The sequence below is a fragment of the Tachyglossus aculeatus genome, chromosome 1 (genome assembly GCF_015852505.1).
Source record: "Tachyglossus aculeatus isolate mTacAcu1 chromosome 1, mTacAcu1.pri, whole genome shotgun sequence".
NCBI classification, from domain to species: Eukaryota; Metazoa; Chordata; class Mammalia; order Monotremata; family Tachyglossidae; genus Tachyglossus; species Tachyglossus aculeatus.
Window position 1 is genome coordinate 115,337,799 of NC_052066.1, and position 13,665 is coordinate 115,351,463.

General features: G+C 40.8%; 1 protein-coding gene across 2 annotated transcripts in view; it reads left to right on the forward strand.

Annotated features, from left to right (window-relative positions):
* NBAS (NBAS subunit of NRZ tethering complex) overlaps window positions 1-3,210 on the forward strand; it is a 352,219-nt gene extending 349,009 nt beyond the window's left edge. For both annotated transcript variants that reach the window (XM_038758591.1, XM_038758650.1), the window contains exon 52: window positions 2,752-3,210. In XM_038758591.1, the coding sequence (XP_038614519.1) occupies window positions 2,752-3,027 (276 nt within the window). In that variant the 3' untranslated portion in view covers window positions 3,028-3,210. The remainder of the gene's footprint in view (window positions 1-2,751) is intronic.
* Window positions 3,211-13,665: the final 10,455 nt, after the last annotated feature.

A 13,665-nucleotide genomic window follows, 5' to 3' on the forward strand; every position in this document is an offset into this window, starting at 1 on the left:
ATTGAGTCTGATGACTTGTATCTTGGAACTGTTCTTCCAAAATTGGAGCCGCTAATCATACGAAAAAAATATAAGCCCCATTAGAGTTTTCAGTTGTAACTCAGAAATTGTATTTTTGGAAATGCCACTGCAAAGGAGAGACACGTAAATATGAAAATGGAATAAAGGGAGAAAAATCAGGTCAGGAACTCCTGCAGCGGTCTCTGTCTCTTACCTAGGAAAAAAAAAAATCTATCCATTTCCTCTCTAGGAGTCTCTGAAATCCTAAAGGAAGGGAGTTCAGTGAGAAAATAGAGAATAATGAAAGTGTTTTCTGGTCTCATATTCTGGAGAATTTCAAAGCATTATAGCACTGTATTTTTAATTCAGAGCCTTTTATTCAAGGGGTGTGGTTTATCAAATGTTTGCCCTTGGTGCACTGACATTTTATGCTTTCCTGCTTTTTTTTAATTTGTAAAAATAAGGGAACGTGAGATCAGCCAGTGACATTTATTGAGCACTTACTGTGTGCAGAGCACTGTGCGAACTACTTGGGAGAATGTAATACAATAGAATTGGCATAATTCTTAAGGTGGTCAAAAAACTCAAAATAATTCCTTTTCTCTTTGTTCCACAAACATTTCAGGTGCTGAGTTACTAAAAGATAGGAAGTAAGGAAGGGAGAATATGAAACAAAAATAGTATTAACACAAGGAGTGAGCATCTTATTATCAATCGATTGTATTTACTGAGTGCTAACTGTATGACGAGTAATAATAATAATAATGTTGGTATTTGTTAAGCGCTTACTATGTACCAAGCACTGTTCTAAACACTGGGGGAGATACAAGGTATTCAGGCTGTCCCACGTGGGGCTCACAGCCTTAATCCCCATTTTACAGATGAGGTAACTGGGGCACAGAGAAGCTAAGTGACTTGCCCAAAGTCACACAGCTGATAAGTGGCAGAGCCGGGGTTAGAACCCACAACATCTGATTCCCAAGCCCGTGCTCTTGCCACTAAGCCACGCTACTTCTCAGTGCGCTGCTTAGTACTGTACTAAGCATTTGGGAGAGTACACCAAATTCATGAGTTTAATGTCCATTTAGAGAATTACGCAGGTTTTTTAGTTTCTCCCTGTATCATTTCCTGCTTTTATTTTGGCGATTTCATTATCATATCTACTAGAGGATGGGCAGGGGAAATTAAAAAGAGGTAAAACTCAAACCTACCCATTTTTCTATTGACTTATGGTACTGCAAACAAGTCATGATGAATAAAAGAAAACTATTGTTTAAAAATGATTATTTGAATTGTCTGTAGATTTCAGTTTTGCATGGGTTATCCCCACTTAGAGGGTAAGCGCCTTGTGGACAGAGAATGTGTCATTACTTGTTCTGGTCTTCCAAGCATTCAGTACAGGGCATTGCACTCCGTGGCCACTCAGTAAATACTACTACTATTACTACTGTTACTATTATTACTACTACTACTACATTATCCAGAAACTAAATGACAGGGGAAAATATTGCCTATGCCATAGCTCTTTATGTTTAGTTAGCATGTATGCAAGTCATGACCGTGTATTTTACAGAAATATTACCCAATCAGTAATACTGCATACATGTTCAGGACATTTTCACTCCTTGAGGAACCGTACCTTCCGTGAGCTAGCACTCAAATTTAAAAGTCAAGGAAAATGGGAAAACATAATAGCACATTGCTGGAGACATAAAATATTGCCGTACATAAACAGCTATACCCTTACTGATGTGTATATACAGTAATAAGAAAGTGTTAAAGACTAATTAGACTACATAAAGAGTTTTGGGGAAATGAAGAGCGTGGGGCAGTTTTACAAGACGAAAGGAAGGGTATAATTTGGGTGGTGAGAAGAGAATGGAGTTGGAAAGAATCTTCATGGTCTTCAGGTTGGTAGAACATTAAGTACTTTTGTAATTAAATTAAACAGTTGTGTAAAAGTTATTTGCTGAATCATTTAGTGTGAATTCATTGTTTTAATGTCTGTTGGGCTGTAATGCAGAGCTTATACCTTCACAATGGATTTTTTATTGGAAAAAATCTAGCGTGAAGAACTGTGAGTGTTCAACCTTAGCCACTTGGTTATTGCAAACACATTTTTGCTGTCACGTCACATTAAGTGAAAAGATCATCCCACCTTGTTTGTAAAGAAACCGGGTGAGAAAGCAAAATTCCACAAGTCATTGTGAAGATAGTATAATGCTTTGAAGAGTTCATTTGGGTCAATCTGAGTAAAGCTTTCTTCAGTAGGGAGCTGGAGAATCAAAAGTAAAACAAGCCAGTAAAGAATGTAACTTCAGTGGAACTTTATAAGAAGGTTTCTAGAGGTGACCCAGAGAATTATATGGGTAATTCTTCCTTTAGTGCCTGACAGATTAGTAAAGTCTAAAATTATTTGGAGCAGTGGGCATTTAGGAAATCATTCCCTGATAGCAAAAAGGTGTCAGAACTTCTGTGAGGAAAACTCAAACTCTACTAATCTCATAGAGTTCTTTGAAGAGCCTGTGGAAAGAGGTGAAACATTTTTATTAAATTGCAGCATAAGGCAAACAACTGCTTTTCACACAGTAAGCGCTCAGTAAATCCGATTGAATGAACAACTGCCAACCTGTTCCTCCAGGTATCCTGGTAACACTGTCAGGGCCAAAATACTATGCAACCCGACCATTCCATTCTGATCATTTCACGTGACTTATGATTCTCATCATTGTGCTTTTTCCCTTCTCGGAGGTGGAAGATTCAAACTGCGACCCGGAAATCCTGGGATTGCTTCTGGACGCCGGATTAGTGGTCGACTGTGTCTCCACTTCCTTTTATCCTCATCTTATCAACCACCTATTGGCTCACCGGGAAGAGCAGCGGTGGGATGTAGAAGGAATAGTCCAGCAGCTGCAGAAGGCTGGTTTCCATGCTGAGGCGGGTTCCCTGCTGCTGAAGTACAAAGGGACACATCCCTCCCTGAGAACGTTTAGCACCGCTCTCAGGGCCGTTCAACGCTGGCTGTAAGATGCATTTCAGCATGGAAGTTTGGGGCGCAGAGAGTTCGGGTGTAGTAAAGCGTCCCACCTAGTTCTCAGATGGAAATTTGGTACGGAACGACAGCTGGGATCCTGGGGAATATATTAAGATCTGTCCACTGCGCAAAACGATTTTGAAAAATGCTAATAAACGTAATGTGAATGTGACTGACGTGGTTTAAAGATTCATCACTGGAGAAAGCTAAACCATGCGGCTCATACTTTTGCATGCCTATATGAAGCATAATTGAAAGTTACAAATCGTTATGATGGAGGAATGAACGCCTCAGGTCTCCAACTCATTTTGTGGAGGTCCCTAGGTCTGACACTGTGTGTGTGCATACATGCACACGTGCAAAGCTTCTTCCCACTGTGGTGTGAGAACAGGCTTAAATTGTGATGCAAGCATTCCTGGATTCCCTAAAAAACTACCAAAAACACATAATGAAAACATAGTTGTGAAAAACTTTCAATGAGGATCTAATTTTAGTGAACACTTACTGATCAATGTTCTTTTGGACTTTCCACCTTGTGTGCTACTATCTAGCCAGGTTTTGTAAATGCCACATTCTGTGTCTTTCAAATCAGTTTTTTTTCAATTGTTTTTCTTTGTGACTTTTGAAAAAACTTAAAGCGTTTCATTTAATTCCCAAGTTATATTTTATTAGGATCTGGCAGATGAGACCGAGCTGTGACTGAGAATACCTTCCACATTGTGTGCCTGTAAGAATTACTCTCTGCTACAATATTGTATTTGTTGTAGTAGTAATAGTAGTAAAATTCATGAAGTAGTTACTGGGTATAAAGCACTGTACTAAGTGCAGGGGAAGAAGTATGCAGAAGTCATAGTCAAAGCCACAGTGGTGACTCTCGCAGTGTTCTGAAAGTTAAGAAGGCAGGCTGTTACTTAAAGTTTGAGTACTTCCATGACTAATAAAGTGGGGAACTGATGGGAGTCCAGTGCCTTGAATATGGATCTGCCTCTCTGACACACATCAGTATCCCAATTGGTTGTCAAGTGTGAGGTGAGCAGTGGGGTGGAAGAAGCTCCCACTGCTCCCTCTTGGTGTCACGATCTTTCCGAAACATTTTTTCGAAGACAGGTGCCCCCTTTCAAATGATGGCACACCAGGGTGACTTGTCTCCCATTTGTTCACTGATATGCTTAAGGTTTTGCTTCACTGTGCCTTTAAAGAGTTTCTCTTTACCCTGTGTATGATAATCCCACTCCAGCTAGCCATAGAGCAACTCCTCAATCAATCAATCGTATTTATTGAGCACTAACTGTGTGCAGAGCACTGTACTAAGCGCTTGGGAAGTACAAGTTGGCAACAGATAGAGACGGTCCCTACCCAACAGTGGGCTCACAGTCTAGAAGGGGGAGACGGACAACAAATGCGTGTTGTAAAAAAGCACCGCTTCAGTAATGGTGGACTAATGGTGTTCCAGATCCTCATTATTTGTGATGCAGCCTTGCCATTTGATATGGAGTATTACACTTATGTGGCATTTGGTGGAACTGTTCTTTCTACAAGTCAGATAAACGCTTGCAGTACTTCTGTTAGTGTGTGTGCATTATCAAGGGAATTTAACAATGGCACCGAACTCCCCAAGTAGAAAGCATGACAAGCTCAAAAACCCTCCATAAGGAACAGAAAGCTAGGTGAGCCTTTGGCAGGCTCCTTTGTCTTTGATCAGGACCAGCAGGAAGATTTTTTAAATTAGTTTAAGATAGTTTCAGATTGTCTTCACTCACATTTGATACCTCTTTTAGGACCAGTTTCAAAATTAAGATAGTTTCAGATTGTCTTCACTCACATTTGATACCTCTTTTAGGACCAGTTTCACCCCTTTCATGCTTACGTACAACTACAGAGTCTCAGAAATGAATCAACGAGAAGCATTGAGGATAGTAATTAGACCCGGAACTTTACGTCTATTAAAAAGGTGAATTTTCTCCTCTCCTTTGAATAGAATTGTTGTAATAAATCTTTCTCTTCAGTACAGTCAGCAGCATTGAATCTTTTTCTTCTAGTGGTTAATTCAGTCATTTAATCAATGGTATTTATTGAGTGTTTACGGTATGCAGAGCACTGTACTAAGCTCTTGGGAGAGTACAACAGAGGCGGCAGACATGTTCCCTGCCCACAACGAGCTTACAGTCTAGAGGAAGACAGACGTGAATATAAATGGATGAAATAGTATTGTTCCATGGCAGCCAGCTGACCATCTTGGCGGGCAGCAGTTGGGAGGACAGTTGTCCTCTGCAAAGTTTAGGATGCCCACAAACTGAAAGCCTGAAAAGCAGAGACAGGCTCAACGCAGCTGTAGAGCAGCTATTCTCATGCGCACACAATTCGAAAAGAGAGTGTTGGTCTCACATCAGTCTTGTCAGACAAATCGAGACACAAGAATGGAAGCTTAGTGTCTGAAAATGAAGGACAACGCTATTTATCAGGGTTGCATACCAGAACTGGTTGAAAACCAGAACTGTTTTCATGATATTTGGTGATAAAGTGAATTTTCAATAAATATTAAATGAATAAGATATATTGATTTAACAACACAGGGTAGTGAAACTATATTTCATCAGTTCACATTTTTCTCTGATAGTATTATTTCTTTTCCTTTCCATCAGGAAATTATTCCTCTTCTTTTCCTGTTGCCCCAGTTCTTGTGACTGTACCTTCTTTGAATGAAAAAGTATTTCTTATTTCACAGATTGGTATGTAGGTGAAAGGAATAGATAAGCAGTGATGAAAAGACTACGATTTTAAGATTAATAACAATTAACTTGAATGTTTCCTAGGTATTTCCCATTTACTTGAACCACTCTAGTTGTAAATATTTTTGTGTTTGTCTCTGCTGGGATATGCAAATGCTATTGCAGCTACTACACTACTAGGTAATAGTTTGCACTGGCCGCCTAGGCACAAACAAATAATTTTATACAAACATTAATGTGGATAAAAGGATAAGCCACCCAATTTATTCATGCAATATAGCCCAGGGAAAAATCCTAACCTAAGAGATGACTTTCCAGCATTCAGTAATAGTTTTACATAGAACAATTTTTGAAGGACAAGATTAAAAAAGCTAAAGCTTGAAAGGAGGTGCAGCATAGAAAATTAAAAGAAATAGAAATTAATTTTCTCTTTGCTTTCGACTAAAGAGGAGGATCAAAAGTCCATTACTAGACAAAAAAGAGGAAGCTGGCAGCAGAAGACTTCTATCGTTGCCAGGAAGATCAAAGGTCCCAGTTGATGAGAAAAAGGATTCCCTGGACAATCACCCTTCCAGTATGGTCCAAGCTCCTTTAATGGTTACACAACTTCTTCTTCCCACTTCCTCTCCTCCAATTCCCTTATTGACTCTCTGAAATCCAGTTTCTTCCACCTTCACTCCACTAAAACCTCACTCTCCAAGGCCACTGATGGTCTAATGAATTTTATTCTACCCTGAGCCTCCTCAACCTCTTAGCTACCTTTGACCCTGTGGACCACTCCCTTCCCCTGGAAACACTATGTTACTTTGGGTTTTCTGACACAGACCTCTTCTGGTTCAGACCTCTCCTCTCCAGTTGCCCCTCTCTGGTCAATCTTTCTAGGTCTCTTTGACCATCTCTCCTCTTCTGCCTCTTTCCATCACTGTGGAAGTCCCTGAAGGCTTTCCTTTGGATCCCCCTCTCTACTCATTTTACACTCATTCCCTTATAGAGGTCTTCCATTCCCGTGCCTTGAATTACCACCTTTATGTGGCTAGCTCCCAAATCTACGTTGTTAACCCTGACCTCACTACTTCTCTGTCACTTCATTTTGCATTTCTTCCTGCCTCCAGGACATTTGTTAATGGATGTCCCTCAAGTTGACACCTCAAGCTCAATATAGCCAAAACTGACCTCTCCCCTCCCAAATCCTCTTGTCCACCTAACTTTCCCATCACAGTGGACATCACCGTGCTTCCCAGCTCTCAAAGCTGGAGCCTTCACATGATTCTTGACTCTTCACTCTTTCAAGCCCCCGTATTCAGTTTGTTGCCAAATCCTATGGCTTCATTCTCTACAACATTTCCAGAAAAGGCACCTTTTTCATTCATTCATTCATTCAATTGTATTGAGTGCTTAATGTGTGCAGAGCACGCTACTAAGCACTTGGAAAGTACAGGTCAGCAACAGAGACAATCCCTACCCAACAACGGACTCACAGTCTAGACCTGCCATCATGATGGTACGGAGCCATATCATACCCCGGCTTAATTTTGCATAGATCGCTTCTCTGACTTCCCTTCAACATCTCCCTCTCCCCAGTTCCCTTCTTCACTTTGCTGCACATATCCACAGTCCTCAAAATCCCCAATGGTTGCTCATTCCTCACTGTATCAAGATGAAGCATCTAACCATAGGCTTTAAGGCCCTCAATTACTCTCGCCCTTCAACTCTTCTCTTACTACACCCCAGCCCTCATGCTTCATTCCTTCAAAGTTATACTCTTCACTGTGCTTTCCTCTAGTTTCATTCCACCACTGCCCTCTTGCTCACACCCTTCCCCGGTTGCATCAGGTCTCCCTTCAAATCCAACAGGGCACTATTCTCCCCATCTTCAAAACTCTCCTGGAATTACATGTCCTCTAGGTCTTCCCCACTTAAGTTCTAATCTTTCCATCTTATCAATCAGGCAGAAACTCCTCACACTCAGCTTCAAGGCTCCCCATCACCTCGCCCCCTCCTACCTCACCTCCCTTCTCTCCTTTTCCAGCCCAGCCCGCACCCTCCACTCCTCTGCCGCTAACCTCCTCACTGTGCCTCGTTCTCGCCTGTCCCACCGTCGATCCCTGGCCCACGTCATTCCCCGGGCCTGGAATGCCCTCCCTCTGCCCATCCGCCAAGTTAGCTCTCTTCCTCCCTTCAAGGCCCTACTGAGAGCTCACCTCCTCCAGGAGGCCTTCCCAGACTGAGCCCCCTCCTTCCTCTCCCCCTCGTCCCCCTCTCCATCCCCCCCACCTTACCTCCTTCCCTTCCCCACAGCACCTGTACATATGTATATATGTTTATACGCATTTATTACTCTATTTTACTTGTAAATATTCTACTTATTTTATTTTGTTAATATGTTTTGTTTTGTTCCCTGTCTCCCCCTTCTAGACTGTGAGCCCACTGTTGGGTAGGGACCGTCTCTATATGTTGCCAACTTGTACTTCCCAAGTGCTTAGTACAGTGCTCTGCACACAGTAAGCACTCAATAAATATGATTGAATGAATTGAATGAATGAGTGCTAAATGTGTGCAGAGCACTGTACTAAATGCTTGGGAGACAACAGAGTTGGTCCCTGCCTACAATGAGCTTATATCTCCCCAGTTGTTTTTTCTCCATTTCCACATCACCTGTACATCTATGTATTCATTTCCCCTATTCCCTCTCCCTTCTGCATCAGCCTTGCACTTAGATTTGTATTTATCCATTCATTCCATCATATTTATTGAGAAGCAGCATGGGTTAGTGGATAGAGCACAGGCTGGGAGTCAGAAGGCCATGGGTTCTAATCCTGCCTCTGCCACATGTCTGCTGTGTGACTTTGGTCAAATCACTTCAATTCTCTAGGCCTCTGTTACCTCATCTGTAAAATGGGGGGTTAAGAGTGTGAGCTCTGTGTGGGACAGGAACTGTGTCCAATCTAACTGACCAGTGCTTAACAAGTACCATAATTATTATTGTTATTATTGTTGAGCACTTACTGCATGCACTGTACTAAGTGCTTGGTAGAGTACACTATAACAATAAACATGCACATTCCCTGCCCCTTTAAGTATCTGATATACAACCCATCCTCAGCCCACAGCACTTATATATTTATATATATATATATATATATATATATATATATATATATGTATATATATATACACCCATAACTTTAATGTCCATCACCTCCTCTGGACTGTAAGTTCCTTGTGGCCATGGAATGTATTTACCAACTCTGGTATATTGTATTCTCCCAAGTGCTTAGTACAGTGCTCAGCTCAAAGTAAATGCTCAATAAATACCAATGATTGATTACTCGCACCCTCTTAAGTACATATCTTTGTGTTGTATTCCTCAGCTCCCCCTCCTCTCCACGGCGCCCAGACTCGCTCCCTTTGCTCTACCCCTTCTCCCCACTCCACAGGACTTATATAGTTATGTACATATCTATAATTCCATTTATTTATATTGATGCTTGTTTACTTGTTCTGATGTCTGTCTCCCCCCTTCTAGACTGTAAGCCCAGTGTAGGCAGGGATCGTCTCTCTTTATTGTTGAATTGTACTTTCCAAGCGCTTAGTACAGTGCTCTGCACACAGTAAGCACTCAGTAAATACAACAATGAATGAATGAATATTTCTCCTATCTGTAATTTATTTTAGTGTCTGTCTCACCCGTTAGCTTGTAAGATTCTTGAAGGCAGGCAACCAGGTCTACTTATTCTGTTATATTCTTTCGCACAATTCAATGCTCAGCAATGTTGAATAAATACTTTTGGTTGATTGACAGGAGCAAGATGAACTGGTAGTGAAAGGGAGTAAAAACGAACAAAAATGAAGAAAAATATGAATTAAGAATAACTTTTTAAAAAAGCAGATGGGTGCAGTAGTGTGCCAAACATCCTATTGTTTGTAAGGATTGGCTGTTGTTCTGGCAGAGTTCTTAGCCGTTTTTGGTTGGTTTTTTTTTTGATAACTCGCAGAGTCAGGAGATGTCCAGAGAATTGAAAGGAGACAAAAGTGTCCATCTTTGGAAAGGAGGAAAAGGATAATCCTGGTCACCTCGGTGTTCAAGAAGATATTACAAGAAGTCAGTAAACAAGCAGGTGGGCATCCAGATGTCATCAGAGTTACTGGGGCAAGCTTATAAGCAAGAATAGTGGTATTAGTCAGTGATATTTACTGAGTACTCACTGTGTGCAGAACACTATACTAAGTTAATGGAAGAGTGTAATAGAATTGGTACACATGAACCCTGCCCTCCAAGACCTTCAGTCTAGTGTAAAAGACTACAGAACCATATTGGGCAGCACAAAACCATTTCCAGAAATGTTTACAATCTCCGGCACAGCCTTAAGCTTGTTCAGTGTAGAATCAGGCTCAAAACAGAATTTTCTTATACAAATTAACCTTATGTGCCTGTAATTTTGACTAACAACCCATATGTCCCTGATGCAGTGAACTTGGGTCAAAATTCATTAACATCTCTATGTACTGTACTTTGCACACAGTGAGTGCTCAACAATTTTTGTTGACTGAACCCAATTCAAAACTTTTCCGAATGCATCGACAAGAGATTTTTCTTTAGAAATACCTTCGTGGAGTCCTTTTGTAGGGATTCCTAAACAGGTTGAGTGATGCTTTTCTACCACTGAGTTGTCATTGATATTTTATTTTACAGTTCACTATTATCAAACGACAGGCATTCTGAGCAGATTCTTAAAAATTTCTGTCTGTTCACCAAAGAAATAAATTCATGCAACTAAGTTCAGAATGTTGAAAGATTTTTTCTTCTGACTTCTAATGGTATCTATAGTGTTTTTTTGAACCATAATTAAAATCTATATCTATCTCTGTGTTGAATACGGACATATACAAAGGAGATTTTGGAGGGTAAGGACTGTCTTAGCCACTTAGCAGACCATTAGCTGTGGAAGCTTTCATTATGCAGTGTTTACCCCCATTTGAATGAAAAGCTGTGAAAATTAATTTTTGTTTCCTGTGTTTATGCATCAAAAATAATTTAGCATATTTACTTTAAAATTATCGTTCCTGCAGAGTTTTGTTATTTGAAAGTATTTTCTAGACATAAACAAACTTTTAAAATCCCATTTAGAGATAGGAGATCAAAATCTAGACTGTCAGCTCATTGTGGACAGAGAATGTGTCTGTTTATTTTATATTGTACTCTCCCAAGAGCTTAGTACAGTGCTCTGCACACACTAAGCACTCAGTAGATATGATTAAATGAATGAATCAATCAATCTAATTTGGGGGAAGGGAGGAGGGGAAAGATATACTGTGAAACCTAATTAATTTGGATTCAACTAATCCAGATTCCGTGGTAATTTGATTCCTTACCTCCTTCATCTACCCTCATTATTTCTAAATAAAGAATTCATGTTTTAATCCTAAAAAGGAAGTATTAAATATATATTGTGATTTACACATCCTCAGTTAATCTTACTTCAAGTGACAGGAAATGTGGAAAATCAGCAGGATGGGAGCAGTGATGAAAGAAGGAAGGGGAGAGATATTATCTACATCTTGAGTTGCCTGTGACAGATTTAGAAATAATCATAGAAAGAGACAGAGCAGTACAGTTAACAGGAAGCAAAGTCTAAATTAAACTGCTTTCATGCTGATCCAAACACTTACCATAGCCTGCCTGACAACTGCATCAGCATCCTTTCTGAACTCCCTGCCTCCTGTCTCTTTAGTCCATGCTTCATTCTGTTTCCAGGATCATTTTTTTCTGAAAAACCAGTCAGTCCATATCTCCAGTGGTTTCCTATCCTCTATGCCTCAGTTTCCTCCACTTTAAAATAGGGATTAAATACCTGTTCTCCCTCCTACTTATTCTGTGAGCCCCCTGTGGGATAGGGACTGTGTTTGACTTAATTAACTTGTACCTATCCCAGAACCTCTAACTGTGTTTGACAGATAGTAAATGCTTAACAAATACTATAAAAAAAGGTGAACGCTAATTGGTGATGGAGTAATTGTTTTCAAGAATAAGAAGGTTTTTTGGTTTTCTTTTTTTTTTTTTTCTGTAAAGTTGTGAATGCTGAAGAACTGTTTGCTTTGACCCTGGAAAACTGATCAAGAAGAAATGGTATTAATTTAAGAGCACACGTGTCATTATTGAGGAAGACTAATGCTCCAAAACTCAGTATTCTGTCTCTTGCAGTTGTGGAAAAAACACATGGCATAGCAGTGTGAAGGCCTCCCTGTGGTTATAGAAATTAAAGTATGAGAGATTTTGGTTAGTCATCACGAAGAACTCGACTCCCCTGGTAATAAAACCCAGGTTATGTATTCTCTGCAATAATAATAACAATAACTGTGTTACTTTTTTTAGCCACTTACCTCATGCCAAATACTATACTAATCTCCTCAGTACATGCAAAATAATCCAGTCGGGCATAATCCCTGCCCCTCACAGGGCTCAGTGTCTGAGTGGGATGGAGAACAAGTATTAAGGTGCAGGGAAGTTAAGTGACTTTCCCAAGGTCACTCAGCAGGCAATGCCAGAGCTGGGTTTAGAACCAGGTTCTCTGACTCCCAGGCTGATTTCTCTTTTCAGAGAAGCAGCGTGGCTCTGTGGAAAGAGCACGGGCTTTGGAGTCATTGGTCAGAGGTTCAAATCCCGGCTCTGCCAATTGTCAGCTGTGTGACTTTGGGCAAGTCACTTGACTTCTCTGGGCCTCAGTTACCTCATCTGTAAAATGGGGATTAAGACTGTGAGCCCCCCCGTGGGACAACCTGATCACCTTGTAACCTCCCCAGCGCTTAGAACAGTGCTTTGCCCATAGTAAGTGCTTAATAAATACCATCATTATTATTTTCACTAGACCATTCATTCATGCATTCATTCAATCATATTTATAAAGCATTTACTGTGTGCAGAGCAGTATACTAAGCACTTGGGAAGTACACATCGTCCACAGTGCTTCTTCAGACCTGGAGGTTTCTCAGCAACAAATATTCCACCATATGTCTTATGCCAGCTGATATCTCAGAAGTCTTTCTGGCATGAAGGGTCAAGAATTTTAAAGGCTTGGTAGAATGAGAAAAATTCCTATTAGTGAACTCTAGCCATCATTACTCCTTAATCAGTCAATCAATCGTATTTATTGAGCACTTGCTGTGCACAGAGCACTTGGGATAGTACAAGAGAGTTGATAGACATATTCATTGTTCTCAAAGAGCTTACAGTCTAGAGCGGGTGACAGAAGATATAAATGAACAAATTACAGATATGCACATAATTGTTGTGGGACTGAGGGTGAGGTGAATGAGGGGTATACAAATCCAAGTGCAAGGGCACCACAGAAGGGAGTGGGAAAAGAGGAAATGAGAGTTTAATGGGGAAAAGCATCTTGGAGGAGGTATGCTTTTAACAAGGCTTTGAAGTTGGGGAGAGGGATGGTCTGCTAGATATGAAGGTGGGGGGAAGTTCCAGTCCAGAGGCAGGATCTAGGAATGGGGTCGGCAGCAAGACAGGATCGAGATACAGTGAGTAGGTTGGCGTTTGTGTGAACTGGCTTCTCCGAGGTAAGGTAGGAGTGGGCAAGGTGGCTTAAAACCAACTGTAAGGAGTTTCTGCTTAATATTCATTCATTCACTCATTCAATCGTATTTATTGAGCGCTTACTGTGTGCGGAGCACCATACTAAGCGCTTGGTAAGTACAAGTTGTCAACATATAGAGACAGTCCCTATCCAACAGTGGGCTCACAGTCTAGAAATGGAGGTGGATGTGCAACCACAGGAGGTTCTTGAGGAGTGGGCAAACATGGACTGATCAATTTTGTAGGAAAGTGATCCAGGCAGCAGAGGGAAGTATGGACTGAAATGGGGAGAGACAGGAGGCAGGGAGGTCAGTGAG